At 36.5% G+C, this 24509-nt stretch overlaps 1 protein-coding gene and 4 non-coding genes across 8 annotated transcripts; all 5 read right to left on the minus strand.

Moving 5' to 3' along the window:
• Positions 1-2697: 2697 nt before the first annotated feature.
• Positions 2698-2770, minus strand: Trnar-ucg. Its single transcript has one exon. It is a non-coding gene; the product is annotated as a tRNA-Arg (tRNA).
• A 963-nt stretch (positions 2771-3733) lies between these two features.
• On the minus strand, positions 3734-3815 carry Trnas-cga. Its single transcript has one exon. It is a non-coding gene; the product is annotated as a tRNA-Ser (tRNA).
• Positions 3816-4454: 639 nt separating this feature from the next.
• On the minus strand, positions 4455-4536 carry Trnas-cga. The gene has a single exon. It is a non-coding gene; the product is annotated as a tRNA-Ser (tRNA).
• A 169-nt stretch (positions 4537-4705) lies between these two features.
• On the minus strand, positions 4706-4778 carry Trnar-ucg. Its single transcript has one exon. It is a non-coding gene; the product is annotated as a tRNA-Arg (tRNA).
• A 10436-nt stretch (positions 4779-15214) lies between these two features.
• Positions 15215-18241, minus strand: LOC108047072 (ubiquitin-conjugating enzyme E2 N). 4 transcript variants are annotated; one of them, XM_017127133.1, is made up of 2 exons: positions 18124-18241; positions 15215-16347 (listed from the first exon to the last, which is right to left on the minus strand). In XM_017127133.1, the coding sequence occupies exon 2, from the start codon at positions 16301-16303 to the stop codon at positions 15848-15850; it is 456 nt and encodes a 151-aa protein (XP_016982622.1). In that variant the 5' UTR covers positions 16304-16347; positions 18124-18241; the 3' UTR covers positions 15215-15847. The 4 variants fall into 4 exon arrangements, with proteins under 4 accessions (XP_016982622.1, XP_016982621.1, XP_016982619.1 ...); XM_017127132.1 differs by having other exon boundaries at positions 18023-18194; XM_017127130.2 differs by having other exon boundaries at positions 18027-18193.
• Between the last annotated feature and the right edge of the window lie 6268 nt (positions 18242-24509).

Genomic DNA, 24509 nt, shown 5'->3' on the forward strand with positions numbered 1-24509 from the left:
AAATAAGCAGGGAAGGCCCACACAAACACACTGATGTGTGTTATTTATTGCGACACAAAGGACTCGCGCAGGGAGACAGACGTTCAATGTCCTGCAGCCTGCAAACGGGCTAATAAAATGTGACGAGCGTAACGCAGAACGCAGCGCGAATCGAGGACTTTCTTTTCTTTTCTTTTTGTTTTTTTCTCGCTCTCCGCTGCAGGACACATGCCACACATACACACAGATACAAGCACAGCACGCAGGACATTGACACCCGAAAACGGAATGGCATAAAATAAAAGCCGGCGAGCCGAAAAGTCCGAAGCCCTACGAAGACGCCGAAACTGCCGACGCGCCGGCGAAGCCCAAAAAGCCAATGGCCCTCAGCAGGATGCGCCCAGGATCCGGGATCCTGCACAGCAAAAATTATTGCTTTAAATGCATAAATACGTTTCACCAAACACTCATTTTCGATGAACTAGATTGGCTAAAACGCTTGGCCACAAAGCAAGATATAAATTTATTGAGATTTAATAAGCTAAAAAAAATTTTTTTATAACTGCTTAAAAATGCCATAAAACATTGGCCCAATTTGTACTTAAAATGTAATCAAACCAATATCTTTATCAAATATTTAACTTGTTTTTAAATATTAAATATTATTTTATTGTTATTTAAATATTACAGATTTTAATGTCTGGACTCTATTTGTAAAGACTTTTCTCCTTAATAAATAAATAAAATATAAGTCAAACTAATTTTATGATTTGTATTTTTTGTATGCCTATACTTTTATTTTCCAAAAGTACGTATTGTTTTATTTGTGACTAATTAGGTGTGTATTTTTTTCTCTGTACAGGCACGTGTGCGTGTCCATACACTCTGACTAACGCACACACAGCAAGACAGTCCTGGGTCCTGAGTCCTGCCGGATTATCCCTAACGTCATCGGGGTGCATTGAACTCCATTCAACCTTTTGCCGCTCGTCTTCGGTTCGGTTCTTCGGCTTCTTCTTCAGCCACTGGGCGTAAATCAAAATGCGCCGAGTCCTGCGTCTTGACTCCGGGGTCCTTCGTCCTGCAGCGCCAACAGCTGATGTCCTGACATCCCGGGCATTGCGTATACGCAGTGGGGTCCCTAGTCCCCCTTCCACTTTCTGCCTGCGGCCAAAGTTCGTTGAACGTTTTCGTGGGTCGCCTTTCGTTTTGTTTTTGTTGATTTTCCCTTGACGTTTGCGGCGTCTTAAATTCGAATTTTGTTCCATCGATTAGCAACATGTTGCTGGCAACATTAAGGATAATTATTCACAATGATTATTTGTAAAAAAAAAATGTCACCCAAAAATCATTTTTATTCAAATTAATTTGTGTTTCCTTTTTATTCCAATTAAATTGACATAAAATGGCCTAATATTTAATATACAAATAACTAAATATCATTTTTGATTTTGTTCACCTAGTCAAACCAATTTATTTTCAGCAATTAAAATCTTTTCATGCATTTCTTATTAATTTGTGATGTGTTTTCTGGTCATAGAAGCCGCCCCGTGTCAGCCAATAAAAGATGGGCAATCGGCGGCATCTGGGAGAGGAATCAAGGCCCAAAGTCGGAATCGGAATTGGGATCGGAGTTGGAGTTGCAGTTGCAGTTTCAACTTGAGATGGAGATGGAGCTGGAGTTGGACAAACGACCACCAGAACGGAGACATGCAAATAATCTTCATATGTGTGCTGTGTGTCGCTTGGTTGAGCATTGTTAAGATCGGTATCGGGCCGAAAAAGGGGGGACCATTCATGGCAGAAGTCGGCTGAATAAAGCAGTCAGCTACGAGTTGGCAATACATTTTCCGCCAAAACACCGAACACCGAATAGCGAACACCGCCCACCGCCACCGCCGCCGACTGGCCGGCAATCTAGTTTGGCTGCACTTAATTTCAGCGCTTAACAGACAATTAAAATCCAATTAATTCTGACGTTTATTATGCTAAGCCGACTGTGGGCCCTCGGATCTCTTGGACCTCGGACAGCGGACAGCGGACGGCGGACGGCGGACGACGGACCTCCACATAAATTGCAGCCTCGTCCTCCACTTTGTAGACCAGCTTGTTCCTCCGCGTGTCGTTCTCGTTGCTAAAAACTTGCTCCTCCGTCTGCTCGCTGACAAAAAATATAGCTATTGCAACTAGCAACAGCAGCAGCAACAATTGCAGCAACGACACTACCAACTACACACAAAATAAAAATAATAAAATTATGTTACAAAATTGTATATTAATTTTTACCATACAGGGTTATTATCTTGAAGAAGAAATATAGCTAGCATTTCGATTCCCTATTTGGGGAATATCTAAAATGAACATTTTAATTTTTTTAATTATATGCATTCTTAAGAATCTAATATTTAGTAATAGTGAATATACGGTATGTATATATAAAGTAAGATAGTTATCCTATAAAAAAACAAATATGAAAATGTAGTACATCACTTTTTCCAGTGCAACAACTAGCAACTAGAGCCAGCGGACAAAGTTGGGCTTCTCGTGGTGGCAGCCACATGTTGATTCGTCCATGGACGACCCATGTAAAAGTCCAATAAATCTTTCAATTGGGTATGCCAATTTGCCGGGATTGCTGCTTACCTCACTGAGGTTACACCAAAGGGTAACGAGGGGACTTCCAATAGTATTGCAAAATATACAAAAAAGCAGATTTTTCGACCGTGACAGGACTCGAACCTGCAATCTTCGGATCCGAAGTCCGACGCCTTATCCATTGGGCCACACGGTCAGTTACGCAACCAGTTTTTAAAATTAGAAATATAAGTTAGAAAAAACACCCATTATTTTAGGGAAATAGTTTTTCGCATAACTGATTATACAGTTTTCTTATGAAAACACAATTGTAAGTTACTTAACACTTCTCTCTCTTTTGGTAAGAATTCTAAATGGTCTTACTTTGAAACATTTTGTACATATTTATACTCATTTGCATACCCCACAAAAACATATATATATTTTACGAATATATATCGTCTATTCAAGTTTTAGACCAAGGAAAATATTAATAATCTTAATGCTTAGGTCAATATACATAAATAGTAAGTTTCTGCTTGCATTTAATTCCCAAAAATTGTCCACCATCATTGGATGACGGGGCTGGAGGTCTGAAGTCTGAAAACAAGTCCAAAGGGACACCCTGGGACACATGCCGCAATGATAAGCAAAAACAGCAGCGCCAGCAACAACAACGCCAATGTTGCGAAAGGACCAAGGACCAACGACACCAGACAGGACAGGACACATTTCGAGCCTTTTGTCGGGTGGTGGAAGGGGGTCGATATACGCACACAACCGTGCCAGACGGAAGGGCAAACGAAAGTAAAGGAAAGCCAGCCGACAAAAAAAAGAATTTATACAAAAATAAATGCCGAGGAACAGACCGAAAAAAGGTTGTCAAAGGTTCAACGAACTCGTCAGCAGCAAATGTAAATAATTTTGTGCGTGTCCGTTGGTGTTGGTGTGTATCTGTGTGAAGTCTACGCAACGCCAGACAAATAGGTAAAGCAAAAAATGATGCGGTCGCCTGAGTGCGAAATAAGATTAAATTGCGGAATTCCATAGAAATGGGAAAAATAAAGAGATGCATTAGACAGGAAATAATTGCCAAGCAAAAATAAAACGCTTTCCATATACTATTACGAATATTGATAAGAAACTTCAAACATTGTATTGTTAAAAAAAAGAATCCTTACGCAGCCGGTAGGATTCGAACCTACGCTCCCAGAGGGAATCTGATTTCGAGTCAGACGCCTTAACCACTCGGCCACGACTGCTTCTTGCCGATCGTGTGCCAAATAATCTTCGGAACTTTTTGCGAATTATAGGTTCAAAGGTTAATTTCTTTATAACTACAATTTGATCGTTTAAATTAATAATCACATTTTGTTCCTTAAGTAACGACTTACAAAAAAAATAATTGACGGAATAAACTAGTAAACAAAGTGACAAGGTATCCAAAGATAATACTATAATAATGCTAGACAAAAAAATTCTTTTATTATGATAAACGATCAAAAATAAGGAAAAAGCTTAGTCTTTCTAAACATAAAAAATTAAGAACGACAATAAATTAAACAAAGCATTTAAAAAATTGTATTACGTTCGCAAACGTGAATGACACTTAATTGTCATACATATAATTATATTTCCAATATGAATAGGAAAAAATAATAAATTAGAATTAATTAAAATAACTTATTTGACTTTTGTTTAATACATAGAGCTTATACTTTTATTTTAAAATTCTTTCATCAATAAGTATTATTTTTTTAGCTTTATACACAAATTGTACATTTACAAAACAGCTTTTTCTAAAAATTATATAAAATCTTAGGAAATCGAACCATTTTAGAACAAAACAAGTATTATTGACTAGAAAGTAACTTAAAGCAAAAAAAAAATATACTCTTTACCGCAGCCGGTAGGATTCGAACCTACGCTCCCAGAGGGAATCTGATTTCGAGTCAGACGCCTTAACCACTCGGCCACGACTGCTCCATATTGGATCCCGTTCCCAATTAGCTATTTAAGATTCTGGGTGCTCAAAAAATGAATTACTAATTTTTTGCAACTGATTTGCTCAAAAATAAGATCCTTTATTCATTTAGCTTAAAAAATAACAATTTATTATCAAGGGAGGAATGAATAAAAAAAGTTTTTCAGTCGACCGTGACAGGACTCGAACCTGCAATCTTCGGATCCGAAGTCCGACGCCTTATCCATTAGGCCACACGGTCAGTTGGAAAGCGGCGAACTTACAACAAACATAAGCAGCGAGCGACGAGAGAACCTGGAGTGAGAACACTTGCAAGAACAAAAACTATGGAGAGTGGGTGAGAGTGGGAGAAAGCGGGTGAATGTGCGAAAAGGGCTGGGTACTAAACGAATATAGTAAACTAAGGTTGCGAGTTCAAATCCCATCCGAGGCAACCTCTTTAATATTTTAAAGAATTTTTTTAATAATAGCTAAGCATTTGTAAATATTAATTTTAGCATTTAATTATTTTTTACATTGCTACTGCTTCAAAAGACATTTTTCACATCGTAACAAATCTGAATCTATTTATGGCATCCAAAAGGGCAATGGCCTTATTTTTGTTACAGAACGAGACGGAACAATTGGCCAGCTTATTTATGACCAAATTGTGGTAGGTCATGATTGTTTTATCAAGAACAACTTGAAGAAAAAGTTGCTGCAATACAAATTCCATTTTCTATGAACCACCCACGCCACCCCCTCAACTTTGACCTTTTTTGGGTGGTTTTAGTCAAGTGTTTTACTTTTTGGGGCTGCTTAATTTCGTCCGTGTGCGTGTTCGTGTAATGCTCGGATCGATAATTTGTGTCTGCGGCAAACGCATTTTCGGTTTTTTTGTTTGCCTTGGTTTTTCTTTCTGTCAGCGTTTCTATGAATAACCACTGAAAATTTGGGGAATTTATATATGAAAAAGTACAAAAAAGTTGTTTTTCTTTTCTAATTTTTTTTTCTCTAGGGTATAGAATACAGGTAGAAAAGGTCCAATTCCAATTATTTCCTAAAGGGACGGTTTTGCTGATCATTAAAACGAGTATAATAAATTATGGTAAATTATAAAAAAAAAATTAAATGGCAGAGCTTAAGTATTTATTTAAGACCATGCCATTTTAACATGCCTGAAACACTTGTATTCATCTTGGGTGTTCAAATTACACATGTAACGTGGGGATGATAATGCCATCGCTAATTTTCTGTGGGCTTGGGAAAGGTCGAAAGTATTTTTTTTTGTATTTCTATTTCGTTTTCGTTTCGGTGTGGAACTTGGCGAGTATGGAAGCGAAGCCGGTTACAATTAAAATTAATTACAAACTATCTAATTACATGGTAATATGCTAATCAGCCTCGCCTCTCTCGCGCCCTCTCCCTCGCACCCTGCCATCCTCTCGCTCTTTCTTGCCACGCACTTGGCAACCGGAGTTGGCCCTCGGGGGGATTCCCCTCCTCTGCTCCGAATGCAGTTTGCATGTCGGTTGTTCGTTGCATGTAAAACTTAATGAGATTTCTGCCATGGCCATGACAAACCCAAAAAAAATGGACACACTAAGAACAATTTATTAGAAACATTTTCATTATTTTCTAATTTCTTAAAGTCGCTTGAAAATCATAGGTAATAATAATAAAAATAATCCTCCAATGTTGCATTGAAACTATTCCAGAATTGTGTTTCTTAATTATAAACTTTTGAAATTAAACTTTCTAACAAGATATTTGTCGATATTATTTTCCAAATATTATTTATTAAAAGGTCCGATTAATTAAGCTATTAAAAGTATGATGTATTCATAGGAAAAACTTTATTTTGACTAAAGAATGAATGAATTACAAAATATTGAACAATTGTTTTTCAATTGTACCCATTTCTTGAAAAATATTTCAATACGATTTCCAATTATTAGGTGGTTTTTTCTGAGCGCAGGCAGCTAAAAATGTAGCCATTCGAAAGTAAACTTTGAGATGGAGACAAAAGTTCCCGCTGCCGCTTCTTTGGCCAATTATTGGCAGCACTATCGGGGCGCCATAAATCAGCACAGGTGAGTGGAGGGGGGGAGGTGGTCGGTTGGAGGCAGGTAACAATGCCCGGCCAACAAAGAGTCATAAATAAATTTTTGCAACTAATTCTGTCAGCTCCCGGTGCCTTGCCCATTGCCACATTGCGTTATTATTGATGGTTGAGGTAACAATGCCGCTCGTTTTCGGCCTGGTCAAAATCCACTAAACCAACTGCGGTAGGTGGACTGCCCCCACTCGTCCTTACCGCCCACCCCCCTCACTAATTCCCCGATTCCATGATTAATGTTCGTCTGAATTTCTCCCCACCCTAAACATAGTTTTAAAGTAGAAAAGAAAATGGTTTCTGAAGGTGTGCAATGTACTTGGTCTGCCTCTTTGCTTGTAAATACATAGTTTGAGAAATATCAAATATTTGTAAACTAATATTACCCACTTGCCTAAAACAAATTTTTGTAATGGTATTATTTTTCTTTAATGGCCCTTATTTGTTATCTAAAAATTAAATCGGGTCCTATTGGGAATAATAAATAATAAAATATTTTAAGTTTCCACCATTTTTTTTTGGCCGGAAATACATTATTGGACTATTTTTGTGAGGCTTTGTAACTTAGCCACCCAATAAGATGACCTTTTTCACTTCGAGAGTAAGTAATATTTCTTATTAACTTGTGCCTTCCCCCAAAATACAATTATTGAACCATTTTTAAGGGCTCTTGAAGCCTGGTAAATTATGTAAGAAACTGAAGCATATTCCGCTTCAATTGATCTCTGAATATTTGATGGAAACAGTCGAGTAAACAATATGGTAAATGTTGTTTGTATGTAGCGAGCAACTTTCGAGGGTGGCAACCCTGGCTCCGTTCTGGGCTTTGTCCTTAGTATTGCAGGTTCCCAATGCTCCACAGCCCACCACTCCTCCACCTCCTCCCGTGTGTGTCCAGTGGCACAAAACCGAAATAAATAATTGATGAAACAGCAAAGCGCACGTAGGGATTTCCAACTAACCCCACCACCCCCCTTGGCCATTTTTCCAGCTGCAGTATGGCTCCTCCCCCACTGCCACCCCCACTCCCACGGTCCCCCCTTCACTACTTTCCCCGCCGAACGGCTCTCTTTCGACTGTTTCTCATCCATTTGCAGTTGGGGAAAACTGAAAACCATCTCTGGCCTACGACGCATGATGTTGTGTTGCCCACACACTCGCACACTCAAACACACACATGGTGTACACGCCATGTGCAATGGGATATACGTGGCAATATATATATATATATATATATCTGTATGCGGGTATATATGCTATATATGTTCCTGTACGTGCGCACTTATCGATTTTCTGCTTGAAAAACGTTAAGCGAAATGCGCCCAAAGCGTCGTTGTCGGTTAAGTTGGGTCCGGTCGGGCCCAAAAACCAGGGTTCCCAACCCCATTTAAATACTACGGCCCTACACGGGCAAAATAGCAGAAGAACTATAGAAAAATGACCCGTAACCGGTTTTTTTTAATGTTATTTAATGAACTTAACATGAAAATATGGATCTACATAACAATATATATATCTTATGTTTTTATATTTATACTTTTCTAGATTTTAACATAATTTGAATTCCTATCTTTGTATATATATATTATCAAATAGGTTTTGGCAAGATGGATTTAACTTTAGCAAAACAATTGAGACCATAAGATCATAATATTGCTTGGTTTTTTACTGTGTGACGACACACACTCCCACATGGAAGAGTCCCTTTTTTGAAAGGGTTGCCAGGGCCAAATGCGAAGCAAGTGTTCAAGTGTTCTTCGTCTGTGTGGGTGCATCAATACGTGTGTGCTTGTGTGTGTGTGTGGAAGGTGGCAACAATAGGCGTGTTTCGTAGGCGGTCGCCCACGTCCACTTTTTTGGTCTTCGCCATCGTCATCGTCAACGTCAAGAAATCCCCAAAGTGTTAAAAAACAAGATGGGGATAGTGGAGTAAAATACCAACAAAATAATAATCGTTATACAAAAAAATGTATAGAAAATAGCAACTGCCGCACAAAATATCTCCAAAACCGGAAAAATAACTTGGAGTTCTTTAAATCAAAAGTGAATCTCAATTTTTATATTATTAAGGATCTTTGTTTAATATTAATATCTCTCCAGGGATTTTCTAAAAATCTCAAACTAATTCCAAACGATTTTATATTGATATTCGATTCTAGTTTGGGATTTCTGGTACACCTTATCAATCATTTTCTTTTGGCAATAACACCTCCTTTAAAATTATTGTGCCCGCTAAAAAAAAAATTACGAAAAACCAATTAAAATTGCAACTTAAACCAGTAGTTAAAGCTCTAATTAATGGAAGATTAATGGAATTACCAAGACCAAACATGAACATTTCCATCTGCAGATGGATATTTGTATATTTATATAAATACTCAAGTGTGTTTTGTTAACTTAATTCCCGGAAAACTTTCCATAGGCTGCCATTAGGGGAAACGAACATGAGAAGATGGACAGGACAGAGCATTGCGGCTATTCATTGACTATGTGCGCACATATCCGTAAATACAACCTCTTGTACATGCGTACAGTGCAAGACAGCTGTGACAGGCCACCACCTTTTTTCCACTTTCACCGTGGAATATATTTTATTCCATTATATATATATTTTAATGCAACATTTTCCTATAGGAAGTATTTACACACATATATGAAAAGATTATACTGGACCAAAAATGAAGAAATGCAAAAACTAGTCTATGAATTTGTGTAAACATAAGTTAGCTTAATAAATAAATGATTCCAATACTCGGTCTTGTTCAAAAAAACAAAAAAGAAAAAATTGATCTCAAATGCGACAAGCCTTTTACAATCTAATAGGTATTGTTATTATTATAGTATAGTTATAATTAGTTATAATTCCAGCTCTTTGCGTAATCCGATATTTTAAGTAACATGTCTTATCTATTTATAATCTATTATATAGAAAGTGTTTGACAAACATATCCAGAATTTTGTGTAATCTTTATACTATACTTTATATTAATTGACATATAAATATCGAAGACTTAAATATTTGTATTATTATAACTTAAGAGTACGCACTGTACAACTATCTATCTGTCCATACTTATATGTATTAAATGTGTGTGTGTGTGTGTGTGTGGGCAGACATGCAACGCACCATAACACACACACTCGAATAGAGACAGACATCCCTAGACCTAAGTTGCATGAACTTCAGTTTCGCCTCGCATTTCGGGCCATGGGTGGGGTTTTCCGAGGGGGTGGTGCCTACCAAAGCGAGCCAAAACAAAAAGGAGAATTGTGTGTGGGTGGCAAAATGGATGGCAAAATGGAAACGCACACAGACAGAAAGGCAGGGGTGGCGGTCGTTGCAGGGGGGTAGGGGGGCATTTCCGAAGGGGGGTCGGTAGGGGGTGAGCTCTAGACACGCACACAAGCACACATGGACTTTGGCCAAGCCCAAAGGCCTGGGATGCCGCCATTTTACTGCGTCCTGCACACAACCCTCAGAATTTTCCATCACCACCACCTCTGCCCCTCCCCTCCACTCCTTGCAGCCCCCCTTGCACATTCGTGCTGCAGGTGCGCCGCCACGAAAAGTTAAGGAGAGTGGGGCAGGGGGAGGGGGGTGGGGGGTAGTGCTGGTTTGTGGGGATATATCTCCTAGTCCTAGTCCAAAGAGTTGATTGCGAGCTCGGCAGAAAATTTCCGACCTATCGCATGCAGTATCCTCGTTGCGTTTGCAATGCCACCCAAGCCCCCAAAAAATCCACCCAATCCTACCCATTGCATGCGTGTGTGTTTAAGTCCCCAGCCCATCCCCCCCATACCCCTCTATACCCTTGACGAATAACCCAAAGAGATAGATATAGCCAGTGATGGGAAAGGTAACAATTCTTGGACCTTTGTAAAATACAAACCAAATGAAATTATAATAATGATTATTGACACTTTTGTGACTTGATCCAGTTTACGTACTTGAAAAATTGTACAAGAAAAAGGTAAAATATTCTCTATGTTGGAAAAGTTTTCTGCAGTAGATGATCATTAATTATTTTGTTTAAATCAACTGTTCTTAAATTAAGAATTGGAAAATAGTTTTATCTTCAGAATTGAAAAGAAAACTTAATTAGAAAAGTTTCCACCTAGAGTAACAATTTGTTAAAATTGATGATCCTTATCATTTATATGTATATGTTTTAAGATACAAAAAGTAATACTTAATATAAGAAAAAGTTTATTAGCTAAATCAAAGAAAAGAAGTCTAAGAACTTAGTAATGGGTACTTCATCTGCCCTTAGGTACAACTAACTAGATACTTTCCATCACTGGACATGGCGCACAGAGCTCATCCTGTCCAAAGCCGGGTCTTTCCTTTTTGTATTTTTCCCTTTTATTCCTGAGTGGGTGGCAGAGAAATTCCTTGCTGCGATATCAATTAAGGATACAGCTCACTCACAAGCCCTCCGTTCCTTCGTCGTCCTTTATTTTTGAGGATTTTTCGGTGGCCATAGGCAGACTCAGAGACCAAAGTCCAGCAACACCCTCCTCCAACCTCAAAAGTAAAAAAAAAAGGATGGAAAAAACACCATCTAAGCCCGAAACTTTGTTCAATGCTGCAATGGACAGGCCAAAATGGGAAGCAGAAAGAGAGAGGGATAGCGTGTCCGAGTGGGATGGCAGTAGTGCACACACAGCGTTGCATGTGCGTGTGTGCGTCGTGTGTGTTGGCCTTAATGGAAATTGGTTTTATGCATGTTGGCTTTTGTTTATTTTTACAATTTTGATGATGTTTTGCTGAATGCGATGCGAGTGGCAGTTCCCTCTCACTCCCACTAGCCCTCTCTATCTCTCTCGCTTGCTCTGTGTGTGTGTTTGTTTATGTGTGTGTGCTTTGGTCCTTTTTGGTTGTTGACTGTACTTCCGGACATTGCATTACATTACGTATACGACGTGTGTGTGCGGGTATTTTTCGGAGCTAGGCTGTACGCCCTTTTTCGATTAGCTTTCAAACAAAAATGGCGCATTCGGTGTGCGAGCGAGAAGGCGAGCTGCACGAGGTGCACTTAAAGGTCCTCTTGGGTGGACTGTACCACGAACAAATTCGACTAAAATCGCACAACACTGTACCATACCAAATTAAAAAAATTTTCAGGAGTTGGTAATTGGGTTAATAATCCTGGTATAGTAGCCGTTACAAAGTTGTTCCACACTTTCAAGGTATATTATACAGATCAGATTTAGGGTATATTATACAGATCAAAGGAAATCTCTTCTGTTATAGTAAGTGTTAACCGCTCGAGCTACTAAGTATATAAATTAGTTTCTAGTAAATGCATTACAATTTAATGAATAGCACATGACTTTAACTCCATTTATCGAACCAAGAAAGAATAAATAAAACGAGGACGGAAGCTAACTTCGGCAAGCCGAAGTTTTAATACCCTTGCAGACTTTGACGAAATTGCTAAAAGTGAAAAAGGAATAAGGTATACATAAGTAAACTAGATTTGCATCGTTTCAAGTCAATTGCTTTTATACTGCAAAAATGTCATATACAAAAGGGATACTTTCGCAGCCTTTAACAATTTTTACTATCTCCTTTAAGATATAGACTTCCGAGCGGCAAGCGCTTTTACCCTAATCAAGATATGCGTAAATAAATAAGAATTGGAAAATTTTATGTTAGTAGCTTACACACTGCGCGAAATATTCTGATAATCATCAAATTTGGACCGATTTCACCCTATTGTTCTTATGGGAGCTATAGGATATAGACGTATGTCAATAGCTTATACACTGCGCGAAATATTCTAAAAAACATGAAATTTTGACCGATTTCACCGTATTGTTCCTATGGGAGCTATAGGATATAGACGTCCGATCAGCACGCGCTTTTACCTTGATGAACGAATGCATAAAAAAATACGATTTGAGAAAATGTACAGCAATAGCTTTTACACATCGCGAAATATTCTGAAAAACATCAAATTTGGACCGATTTTACCCTATTGTTCCTATGGGAGCTATAGGATATAGACGTCCGATCGTCACGCGCTTTTACCCTGATCAAGGTACGCATAAAAAAATAAGATTTGGAAAGATTTATGTCAATAGATTTTACACTGCGGGAAATATCCTAAAAATCATTAAATTTTAACCGATTTTACCCTATTGTTCCTATGGGAGCTATAGGATATAGACGTCCGATCGCCACGCGCTTTTACCCTGATCAAGGTATGCATAAAAAAATACGATTTGTAAAGATTAATGTCAATAGCTTTTACACTGCGCGAAATATCATAAATTCTTGCAAGATATATCCAATTGTTCCTATGGGAGCTATAGGATATAGACGTCCGATCGGGGCGATTTTCAAACTTGATCTGCGTACACATGTTTTAGGACGATTGTGAAAGTTTCAGATCGCTAGCATTTAAACTGAGCTCGCAAACGGTATTGAAACAGACGGACAGACGGACAGACGGACAGACGGACATGGCTATATCGACTCCCCTATTGATCCTGATCAAGAATATATATACTTTATGGGGTCGGAAACGTCTCCTTCACTGCGTTACAAACTTCTGACCAAAATTATAATACCCTCTGCAAGGGTATAAAAAAAGAATCCTAATATTAAATAATCCTGAAGCAATAGGTGTAAAAACTTTCTTTCAGAAGGAAATACTTTAAATAGATATATCTTAATAAACTAAAAATTAATACAAAAATATTTTTGAATGGTGTTTTAAGATAATATCTAAGAACAATTTTTTGAAATTCCTTTGGGAGTTCCTTGAAGTTAAAATGTAAAATCCGAAGTTCAATAAGGTTCAATATTTCAAATTTTGTAAATATAAAAACTAAACTGAAACTCCATTTTATGTAAGCATTTTTTATTTTTTTAAAACTATTTTTTTTAGGTGACGATGAATGCCTCTTGGGAGAGGTGTTTAAAAAGAGACAAAAATGGCAGTGAGAAAGAGACAGTTGATAGTTGGCAAATAGGTGGAGAGCTTGGCCACTTGTAACGATTAATAGCCATAGTTATGGCCTGACCACCAGCCCACACATCCAGTTATTTCCCCCTTTCACCACCCTTTTCACTCTTTTTGTCTGGCCCACAACACACAATGAAGCTGCCGATAAAAATCCTCGAGCACACAGACACTCGAACATCGCATTTTGCATATGCGTTTTCCTCCAACCAGTGGAAAACCACCCACTGCCACCCATTTACCGGAAAAACAAAATCGACACAGACTAAAAAACGGAGAACACAACACCGGCAGCATAAAAAAAAATATAAAAAAAATAATAATAAAAAAAAAAAAGAAATAATAAAAACCAGAGGGAAAAAATTCCTTTAGGTTCGACATTTGACTGCCCTGTGTTGTTGGTCAGGGGCCTCGAAATCGCCAGAACCAGATATATACGTATATATGCGAGCGAAGAGCACCCAATCAGAGGCGGGAAAAAGGTCCTGGTTCGCTTTTTTCGGGGGGAGTGGCCAGCAGCACACACTCACTCACAGGATAAAACCATGAAAAATAGAGAAGAGCTGAACGGCATTTTTCCCATTGCCGGACCCATAGGGGCCTCCCAGTGGACAGCGGGCGGCGAAGGGTTAAGCCGGACTTAGTGGGAGGCCTGCCAATCCCGAGGCCCCAAGTTAAACGAAATGATTGACAACTGCAGTCCACGACAAGCAAACACAATATTCTGTTATAATCGGATTTCTATGGCAAATTGCGCCAAAAAACTTTATCTAGAATATGTTTTTAAATATTAATGGTTATTTAACTTGATCTACGATTGCTTTATCGAATAATTATTATATCAAATTGGCTCCAAGTAAGAGATAATAATACATTTAAATAAATAATCAAGGTCTCATTTTATATTTAATTTAATATTTAAAACAAATTGTGCACACGAAAACAAACCGGAAAATAATTAATTCAATAATGTTCAATTGAAAGGTTAACATTTTTCGATCCAATAAAAATTATTAACCAACCTTCCATTAAATTTAAAACCCCAAGAAAATTGCATTCCAACATCCGAATAAAATAAAACACAACTTTTAATTTTTTATAATTTTTATTTCGTTTTTCTTTTTTATCTTTTTTATTTATTTTTTCTTAGAAAAAAAATTAATTTAAATGAAAAAAAAAACTGAGTTGAATATTTTCTGGATTTTTTTATTCATGTTTATTCTTTGATTTATGCTTGCTTTTCTGCTGCTATTGTTTTTCGGATTTTCCTTGAGTGGTTTTGGGTGAAAACAAGTTAATTACTGTACACAAATTGTTGTTGAGAACTGCTGTTGAAAAGTTCACGCAATCAAGCCACTACTTTTATGTTTTGTATAAATATATAGTGTATGCATTTGTTTTTTTTAATTTTTTTTGTATTATATTTATATTTTTTTTTTTCAAAAATTACTAATAGCTTAAAGGCTTTTTTGTTTGGTTTAAAAAAAATTGTTTTCGAGTAAAACCATTTTTCGTTTATCAAAGGGACTCTTACACAACCCAGGCAAAGCTCAAGTATCAATCGAAATGGTGAACTCTCTCTTAATTAAGAAAAATACAAATTCTACAAAGTTTACGATCACATCTGTAATTTATTTAAACATTGAAAATGATACAATTTTAAATAGAAATCGAACCAGAGTTTTCAGTGAAACGTTAAGAGAAAATCAAAACCCTTTTCTAGTTGCCTTTCCAATTGATTTATTTTCTGATGCTACATGGGTTAATGTTTATGGGTTGGTTATTTCAGTTACACATACAAATATATACGGCTATATGCATATAGACACCAGACCCCTCGAACAAATCAATCGAAGTGATTTAAACCAATTACTGTGTGTGTGTTGTTTTTTTTTTTGTTTTGTTTTTGGGATACATGTATTGTATATGACTTACATAAAGAATGCTTTCGCTATCTCTCCTCCTTTGCCGATCGCCCCGATCGATTGGTTGAAAAAAATATATGTATTATGTATATCCCGCCCCAGAAGGTTTGAAAAAAAAACATTATCGTTTTGTAATCTTTTTTTTCTTACTTTCTTTCTCCTTATTTTCTGCTTTCTTTCATATGCTTTAGGTTTTTGTGGTTGTTTTTAAAGTATGCATTTTCCCCACCCGCCCGTCCATGTCGCGCACCCACTTTCTGGAAAATCGCCGATACAATTGCCGTATCCGCTTCCTGACTTTCCTCCTGACCTCGGGCGTTCAGTCTTCGACGGCATATTTCTGGGTCCATTCGCGGGCATTGCGAATGGCCTCCGCCTCGTTGACCTTCCACAACTCGGCCACATCGTTGGCCAGAGGATCATCGGGATTGGGTGCACTGAGCAGGGCCTGGATCGATAGCAATATGGTGCGGATCTGCAGCGCCGGACTCCACTTGTCCTTCAGCACGTCCAAGCAGATGCGGCCCAAACGATCGATGTTCGGATGATAGATCTTCGTGATGAACCGCACCTTGGGCGCCGACATCGGATAATCCTCCGGTAGGAACAATTCCAGCTTAAACACGCCGCCCTCGAAGGGCGAATCGTTCGGTCCGGTCACGATCACATGGAAGTATCGTGCATTGTTCTCATCGGGAATGGCATTGATTCCCGGAACGGGCTCCTGCATCAGGCGCTGCGTCTCCTTGATGATGCGACGTGGCAGGCTCGACATTTTTCAGCTGCGGCAACTTCCTTTTCGGGTGAACTGGGGTTAAGCTGCAAACGAGATGGAAAAATCAAGAGGTGGAAGTCAGAAAACGCCTAATTTCATGATTATTTGTTAACTAATTAAACTGGTTTAAAGCACCATTGTAAATCGAGGTTTTTAACAACCACTAGCTGTATTAGATTTTTAAAGCATCATATCTTTGTATATCGCCTTGGCTGAATCAAGAACTTTTTTAAATTAATTTGATATTTTTCTAAGGAAACTGAGTTTAAAGTAATAAAAAATTCTTCCTTTAGTATCTCAAGGTCGTGTGTGTTTGTTTGGATAGTTGGATTTCGGTTGGATTTGTGACTTTCACTTTCCTTAAGAAAGTTTTGCTGCAGAATTTTGCATGCCACAAAGATGTCTCTCAGATACAGTAAAACTTAGCTAACTTCTACATTGGCAATTTAAAAGGATACCTTAAAAAAGTTATTTTGTTTTAACTATATTTAGTCTTCTTATTTTGTACTATCATATTTATTTGTACCATCTACAAATTTTTTCATTTGTAGAAATATAAATTTACATTTGCTTCGTAGTTGGATATGCTAATCGTGTTAAAATAATCAATAATAGTAATTTTTGTTTACGTAAATATGATTGCATACCTGAAAAGACTGTAGATAATCTAATTTTGGTAACACGTATGTAAATTTGAATATACTGAACATAAGTTAATTATGGGATCGGAAATAGATAACCTTTTGCAATAAAACTGGTAAAATTTCCACAGGCGTTTTCTTTGTGTGTAAGCTAAAGCAACCCATCCAGATATCCACCCCACCCCATTTATCATGACCTTGCGGCTCCGTTAACTGTTTACATTTCCTATACACACAGAAAAAACAGGAAATATAGAAAACCATCAGAAACAACAACACAACACAAAAACGAAAGTGTCGAAGTTTCTAGACATTTCATTAAACCAATAAAACCCAAAAAAAAAACCCAATAGCAAACAAAAGAAATTTCGTGTTTTAACGGAGAATTATAATATCTTAATCATAAATTTTTTCCAAGTGTGCGGCTTTTGTTGTGTTAAAAATTATTGATTTCCCTTTTGTGTGACAAAAGCACGTAGTCCGCAGAAGTAGAAGAAGCAGAGCGGAAAATGGGGCGTAAGGAGGGGGTTAAATCGTATTCCTCGCACTTGAAAAATCAATAATGTTGTCAATTTAACTATAAAAAAACACCTAATAAGATTTTCTTTTTTTTTGCTGTCAGAAATTTTGCGCACACACACACACAGAGACACGCACGCACGCACACAGACAAAACGCAGACAACGCGCACGAAAAAGACAAAGGCAAAAAGAGAATATGCGAATGGGCAAGACAAAGAGGGCGAGCATAAAAAAAGAAAAACGCCGCGTTTTCGGCGAATTTAATTAAACAAAAAAAAACACCGAAAAACTTGAAGTAATACCACAATTCTGGTTTTTCGCACACAAACACACACTAACACAATCGCGCTAGTTTTATCAATTTTTTACTTTATAATCTCTCCGTTTGTTCTTGTTCTTCGATTTTACATTAAATTTCGTCCGCTTCTTCTTCTTCTTCTGCTCCTCCTGCAATTTGTTGTTGTTTTTTTCGGGCTTGTCGCTCTTTTCTTGGACTCTTTTTTTGGCAAAAACAACGAATGTTCTGTATAATTTTAAACTTTGGGGCAAACACGAACTCACAGCGAAACAGCGCCAAGATATTGGTGATTTTTATTAGTAGTTATGACCAATATTTCGTTGGATACTTAAAACTTTTAATTTTTGCAAGCAGCCTCACCACAAAAATTATGAATGTCGAACACACTCGAAAAAAAATGTAGCCGTTTGTCAGTGTGTGTGCGCGTGTATGTGACCAACATGCGGCTGTGTGGCGTCCGTGTGAGCGGCAATGTCAGAGTGACAGAGTTGCCAGAGTCACTATGGTTGATGTTCAAGTTTTTTAATTCAGTTTTCCACTGCTAAAATCAGTGATTATATTAAAATTAACACATATGCTTGCTTTGTTAATAATTAATCTATTGTTTTATGGCCTTCTTTCATCGGCAGCTTAATATTTTTATAATTCGCTCAAGTAAAAAGAAAATTATCTCGACAACCCTTGCGCTTAGCGGCTGTCAAAAGTGCCCGAGTTTCGTAGCAGCCAGCTGGTCGACACGGTGCATGGCCGAGTTTTACAACACTTAGCTATTTTCTTTTTTCATATTTGGCTTGAAAGTTGGCGGGAGAAAATCCAATTGGATGAGCAATTGACTGTTGATTAGATTTTCTGGGTTATTTGTTCTTAAGGGTTAATTTTAAGTTTATTTAGTTATTAAACGACTAAAAAGTATGTAATTTTAATAAAATGTGCAACAAATTGAATAACATACATTTCTTGTCTGCCTAATTCAACTTGTATTACAGTTGTATTGTTAGAAATTTTCTTATGTTATTGTATATTTTAAGGTTTTCCCTTTGCCTAATTAAAGTTTTATACATTTTTAAATAAGTATTTATTTACTGGCTTTTTAAATTTTATTAACAAAACACGGTAAATTTGTTTACAAATTATTTAAATATTATATATCGATTTATCTGAAAACAGTTGACATAAACACTAAGAAGAAGAATCTGAAGAAATTGATTTTACCATTGTTTGTAACTTTACAACCTTTAATTTTAAAGATTTCCTTGAATGAGTTTATTTCGATTTAAATATCAAAATATGTATTTTTTATAACATTTTTTTTTTAAATATTTATAACATATTTAACACAATTAAAAAATTTATGTAAATATTTTCGGTTACTGAAGGTATACAAATTGGTTTCAATTTGGCTATTTAATAAGTTCCAATAAAAACAAGAGAGAAATTCCAATTGGAAATGGAGAACCCCCAAATAGTTGAACAGCAAAAACAACAAAATGTCAATTTGGTGTAATCAACATTTATGCGTTTTTAAAAAGAGAGGCTGTCCAAACACACACACACACACACACACTTACAAGCTTGCACTCTCACCCACACACACATATAGAATGCAATGCCCAATGGACGCACAAGAAACCGAAAAGAGCAACAATAAAAAACAACAAAAACCACAAGGCAAAAGGCAGAAGAAAAAACAACAACCTCTCGCTCGCACACACACACTTGCTATTTATCATTCGTATTCGCTCGATTGCATAGGCCGCATGTGTGTATGTGTGTGCGAGAGTGTGAGATAAAAACAAACAGCAGCAACAACAACTGCAAAAAGGGCAACAACAAGGCAGCCATATGCATTACAAACACACACACACACGTGCGATCTCCGCTTTTAGGCTGGGCAAAACAAAAACAACGTTTGTAAGTCCAGCCCACAAGCAAGAAAGAGAGGGAGCAACCTGCCTCTCTGCCTTTTCCGCTGCAACTGCGCTGCTTTGTGTGTGGGTGGCAGAGAGGGGCAAAGAGAGTGGGGTAGCGGGGCAATGAAAGAGGGGTGCGGGTGGCGACCTTTATTCGCTCTTGAGTTGCAGCTGTTTTTATTCTTTTATTTTTATGTTTGTTTATGGCCAAGTTTTTACAGCTACAGCTGATCTGCGAACGAGTGGGATAGCAAGGGGAAAGGATAAAGAAGGGGGAGGGGAGAAGGGGAGAAGGGGAAAAGGAAAAAGACTTTCTCAAGGTTTTCGCACTTCAAATAGAAGAAAGTTTCAAAGTTTGGCTTCAAAGAAATATACGCTTATTTACATTTAGCAACTGATAGAAAATAGTTTTGTAAGGAAAGTGCAAATATAATTTAAATAAAAAAGAATGTTTCGCTTGCAAAATATTAGCTATTGTACATTAATCAATTGATAAAAAAATTAAAACTAAACTAAACTAAACTTTTAAAAAATGTTTAAGCAAATTTAACAAAATTTCAAAATGACATTATTTAAAATAAAAAGTGAAACAATCTAAGTTCTGCAGTTAAAAATATAAAATCATTAATTACAAAGGCATATCTATTTTAATCTTATCATTTGTCAGCTTTTAAGAAAATTAAAATGAAATGAAGGGAAACTATATTTGATAAGACAAGCTTAATGAATTTAAATACAAATAAGATATTAAAATGGAATCATTAAAGTTCCATATTTAACTAAGTTGGCTAAGATGGCTTTCATAAAAAAAATGAAATAATACCTAAATCAAAAGTATAGAAAATGTGTATTTCAGTTACTTGTTTTAAAATTCTTAAGAGAATATAAAGTTTGAACTTAAAATTTGATGGCTTATTTAGTTAAGATAGTTACCATGAAAAACATATAAGTTTTTTACAATATTACTATAGTAATTGTAGTTGTTCACTTTTATGCTTAACGTACATTATTATATATTATAAATAGTTTATTTTTAGGTTAGGAGGTATCATTTCCGTTCCGTTTCCATCAACAATTATCGTATTCCGATTTTAATGGCCGACTGCTGACTTCAAAACATGGCGAAGTTTTCTAGGGGTTTATTTTTGCTTTACATTCTAGAGGGTGGGTGAACAATATTTCATGGTAGTTTATTTCTATTATTTGTGAGTAAAAATTATGTAACTGGCAAAAGAACGAAGAACTTTCGTTATAAACAGTCGTAATGTAATTTGGATATAATTTGTACGATCGGACAACTATATCGAATAGCTTTAATTAAAAGATAGCTAAAATCGGGAGACTTTATCTACCTAAAGTTGGTTTGGAATCTTATTCGAATCCTTATTTGAATGTCTTTACGCCAATTAGGAAGTTTCTCCAGGGGTCTCCCTTTGCTCTCCCGCTCCAACTCTCCCCCCAAGTCTCCACTCCGCTCTGGAGCGCCTTAGCTTAGTTAGCTTAGGTTAGTTCCGATTTTTAAGTGTACCAATAAACATCCACGCGTTGCTTAATCACACAAGTTCTCGCGCTCCTTTTTCCGCATTCCTCCGTTTGAATTTCCCTATGTATTTCTTCTGACAGCTGGATTCAAGCCACCTTTCTCCGAACACCGTATTTTCATTCTTTCTTAAAGAATGGAAAATATAATACACAAATATACACCAAAAGGAGGATCAATTTGACAAGCTCAGTTATTTATTTATATGTAGAAATACGTATCATTGTACGATTGCAAAATGTTAAATTGATATTGGACGGTAACGGTAATTTTTCAATTTCTCTTTTTTCGAAAGTTCTTTTGAAATCCAAAGAAGAGAAAAGATGTCGATTAAAAGTACGATGAGTTAGACGGAGAAAGACTTAGTCGAAATTCGAAACGTCGTATTTCGCTTTTGCACTGAGTTTAAATTCTTATCAATTTTTTTCTGTTTGCCTGAAATCAAAGCAAAGAGAAATACATAAACAGTTATTACTGAAAAATCTTCTTAAAAAAAAGTTGCAACCGTTTATTTAACTTACTATCTTGTGCAAGAATTTTTAAGAAGAAAACTAGAGAATTCATATTGTTTAAAATTTAGTAAATATGGAATAATATTTTTCATTTCAATTTCTTACTTTAGACGTAGTAAAGAATATGAAAAGTCAACTAGGTAAGATAATGTAAACAGCAAGGATTTGTTTGTGTTGCAAATTATTTAAAACTTTGACAGCACTTCCTGTGGAGGAAATAAATCTCAGTATTGTTCTGTAATTAGCACCTTCATTCTTCTTCCTTTTTCTCGAAAACTTTTCTTGACTTGGATGTCTTTCTAATTCGTCCTGGGAAACAAAACAACTAGCAACATTTGATTTCTGAAACATGTTGCTAAAGGAGAACTTTAACAACATCTCCAATCAGAATTCGCGCTTTCTCTCTTTCGCCTGCAGTGCAAATGCATCTCAAGAGAAATAGAAGAGAGTTGAAGAGCGAATTCGAGAAAGAGTTAAAAAAAACGCAACGAACAAAACGAGCAAAACAAAAAGGCCGAAAACAAAAACAAAAAGAATTGCCGCTTTCTTTTGCGTTTTCTTGTTCTGTTTTGTTTGTTGTTTGTGTTGTTGCTGTCGAAGGACAGAAAAATCAAAAAAGGGGGCGGAAAAGGGGGTGGTGAACGGCACACGCAAAAATAAAAACAACAACGAAAATGTGAGGCAAAAGTGTCCATTAGACTCGTTGTTGTTGTTGTTGTTGCTGTAATTTACAAGTGTCCATCCGCATAAAATCAGGATATCGGATAATAAAAGGTTTAGCATTTAGCATATGGGCATTAGTTATATGCATAAATACTCAGGATCTAAAATTATTTAAAAACCAACAAAATATGTAATAGAAGAGGATGGGGCAAAGCCGACCTTTGTTTTGAAGCCAATCGCTAGAAATCGCTCGATAAAGGATATATAATTTTAAAAATGTACTTTAGAGTATGTAATAAACTAAGAAAATATATTCTGGAACCCTTAAATACATATATATTTAAATTTAGTATATTAGAAACTGTAATGTCCTACAAAAATGTATTACATTTTATTGCGTATATTTAGAGAGAAATTTTAACTTTTTACAGATTTTTCCATGTCTATATATTTGAAATGGGGAAAGCTTTTCTCTTCAAAATAACTAGATTTCAAATCTATAGAGATTCAAACTTAGATATCCTAGGAACTAAATCATTAAAAAGTGCTGAAAAGTATGCAATAAATTTTGAAGACACCATTCTGCAGAGTATTTTCATGCTCATTCATAGAGGAATTCTGAAATCTCTAGAGATTTCCGTTCAAGTCTGTTATATATTTGGATGTAAGGTATTTAAAACTTCGATGTCCTGGAGAAAGCCTTTCGCCCCATGTCGTTCTTGTTGCTTCTGTTGCTGTTTTTGTTTCTGTTTCTGTTTGGGGTCGCGCTCGTCGTTCTGTGAGTGCAACAGACTTGGCTTAGAGTGGATGGTATGATGGTATGATGGCATGATGGCATGACGATTCGATGGTGTGGGGGGGTGCTTTTGGGGGTGGGCCAAAGTGGGCGGCTGGGCGGTCGAGGGAACAAAGGAAACCCTTGGCAACGCAGGGCCAACAAAAAAGAAGCAGACACAAAAAAATATCAAGAAGAAGATGTGGCAGCAGCTAGATGTAGAAGAAGAAGAAGAAGTCGGAGGAGAAGAGGAAGAAGAAGAAGCCGACGAGGACGAACGAAAAGAGACGAAGTCCTGTTTTTGTGTGGGTGGAAAATTGCGTCCTGTGGGCCGTTTGTTTTGCTTTTTTTTCTTTTTTTGAGCGGTGGTGGGGTGCAACATAGGCTGAGTTGTTGTCGCCTTTTTTGTATATTTTTTTCGGTTTGGTTTATTTTTTTCTTTTTTTTTTGGAGTCAATGTCTGGCACCAGTTTATTTGAGTGTTTTCGCTTCGCGTTCCTCTGTCTGTGTGCGTTGGTGTTTGTGTGGCGACTGCGTGCAGACAGAAAGGTCCTGGAAAAACCAACCTCCCCCCCCACACTCGAACACCCCTTGCACCAATGCGTTTTTTTTTTGCCGACTGAGAGTCGTCGCATTTTCGATTTTATTGAGCAAACAACGAATTTCCAAATAAAAACAAAACGAACGATAAAAGTGCCAAAAAAAGAAAAGTTAAACAAAAACAAAACAATGAACTGTGTGCGGGGGTGGATTTTCGACAACAAGCAAATTGCAAGTGTATTATTTTGTGGCTTAAACTTTGCACATTCAGTTGTGAAAAATTATCTTTTAAATGGCAAGATCATTAATGAATCAATGAGGATAATTCAGGGTCCTGAAAACTCTGCAAGATCACAATGTTATTTAATTTCGGTCTAAGAATTAAGTTCTTCCGGAGCTTCTTGTACATAAAATAAATGCTTATAAATATTTTCAAACAACTTATAAAAAAAAAATTCTAAAAAAAATGTACTCATAACTCAGCAAATGTTCATAACAAATTATAATAAAATTTTAAAATTTTTTCACAAAGTTCTGTAAAACTTGAGTGTCAAAAACTTTGAGTTCTCCTTTTAGACATAACTATTTTTGGTTATATTATGTTAAAAAATCGATAAGAAATTTTAAAAGATCACAAAAAAAGTATTCGACAACAGTAAAATAAACTTTAAGATATTGACATAAAATTATTTAAGCCAACAATAACTTTTAATAAAAGATAAAATATTTTTTTACTTTTTAACATTTACAAAAAACTTTTATTGTCATCTTTTGAAAATTTTGAAAAAAAGTTTTGTTTGTTATTA

The sequence above is a fragment of the Drosophila rhopaloa genome, unplaced genomic scaffold (genome assembly GCF_018152115.1).
Source record: "Drosophila rhopaloa isolate 14029-0021.01 unplaced genomic scaffold, ASM1815211v1 contig_3, whole genome shotgun sequence".
Taxonomy (NCBI): Eukaryota; Metazoa; Arthropoda; class Insecta; order Diptera; family Drosophilidae; genus Drosophila; species Drosophila rhopaloa.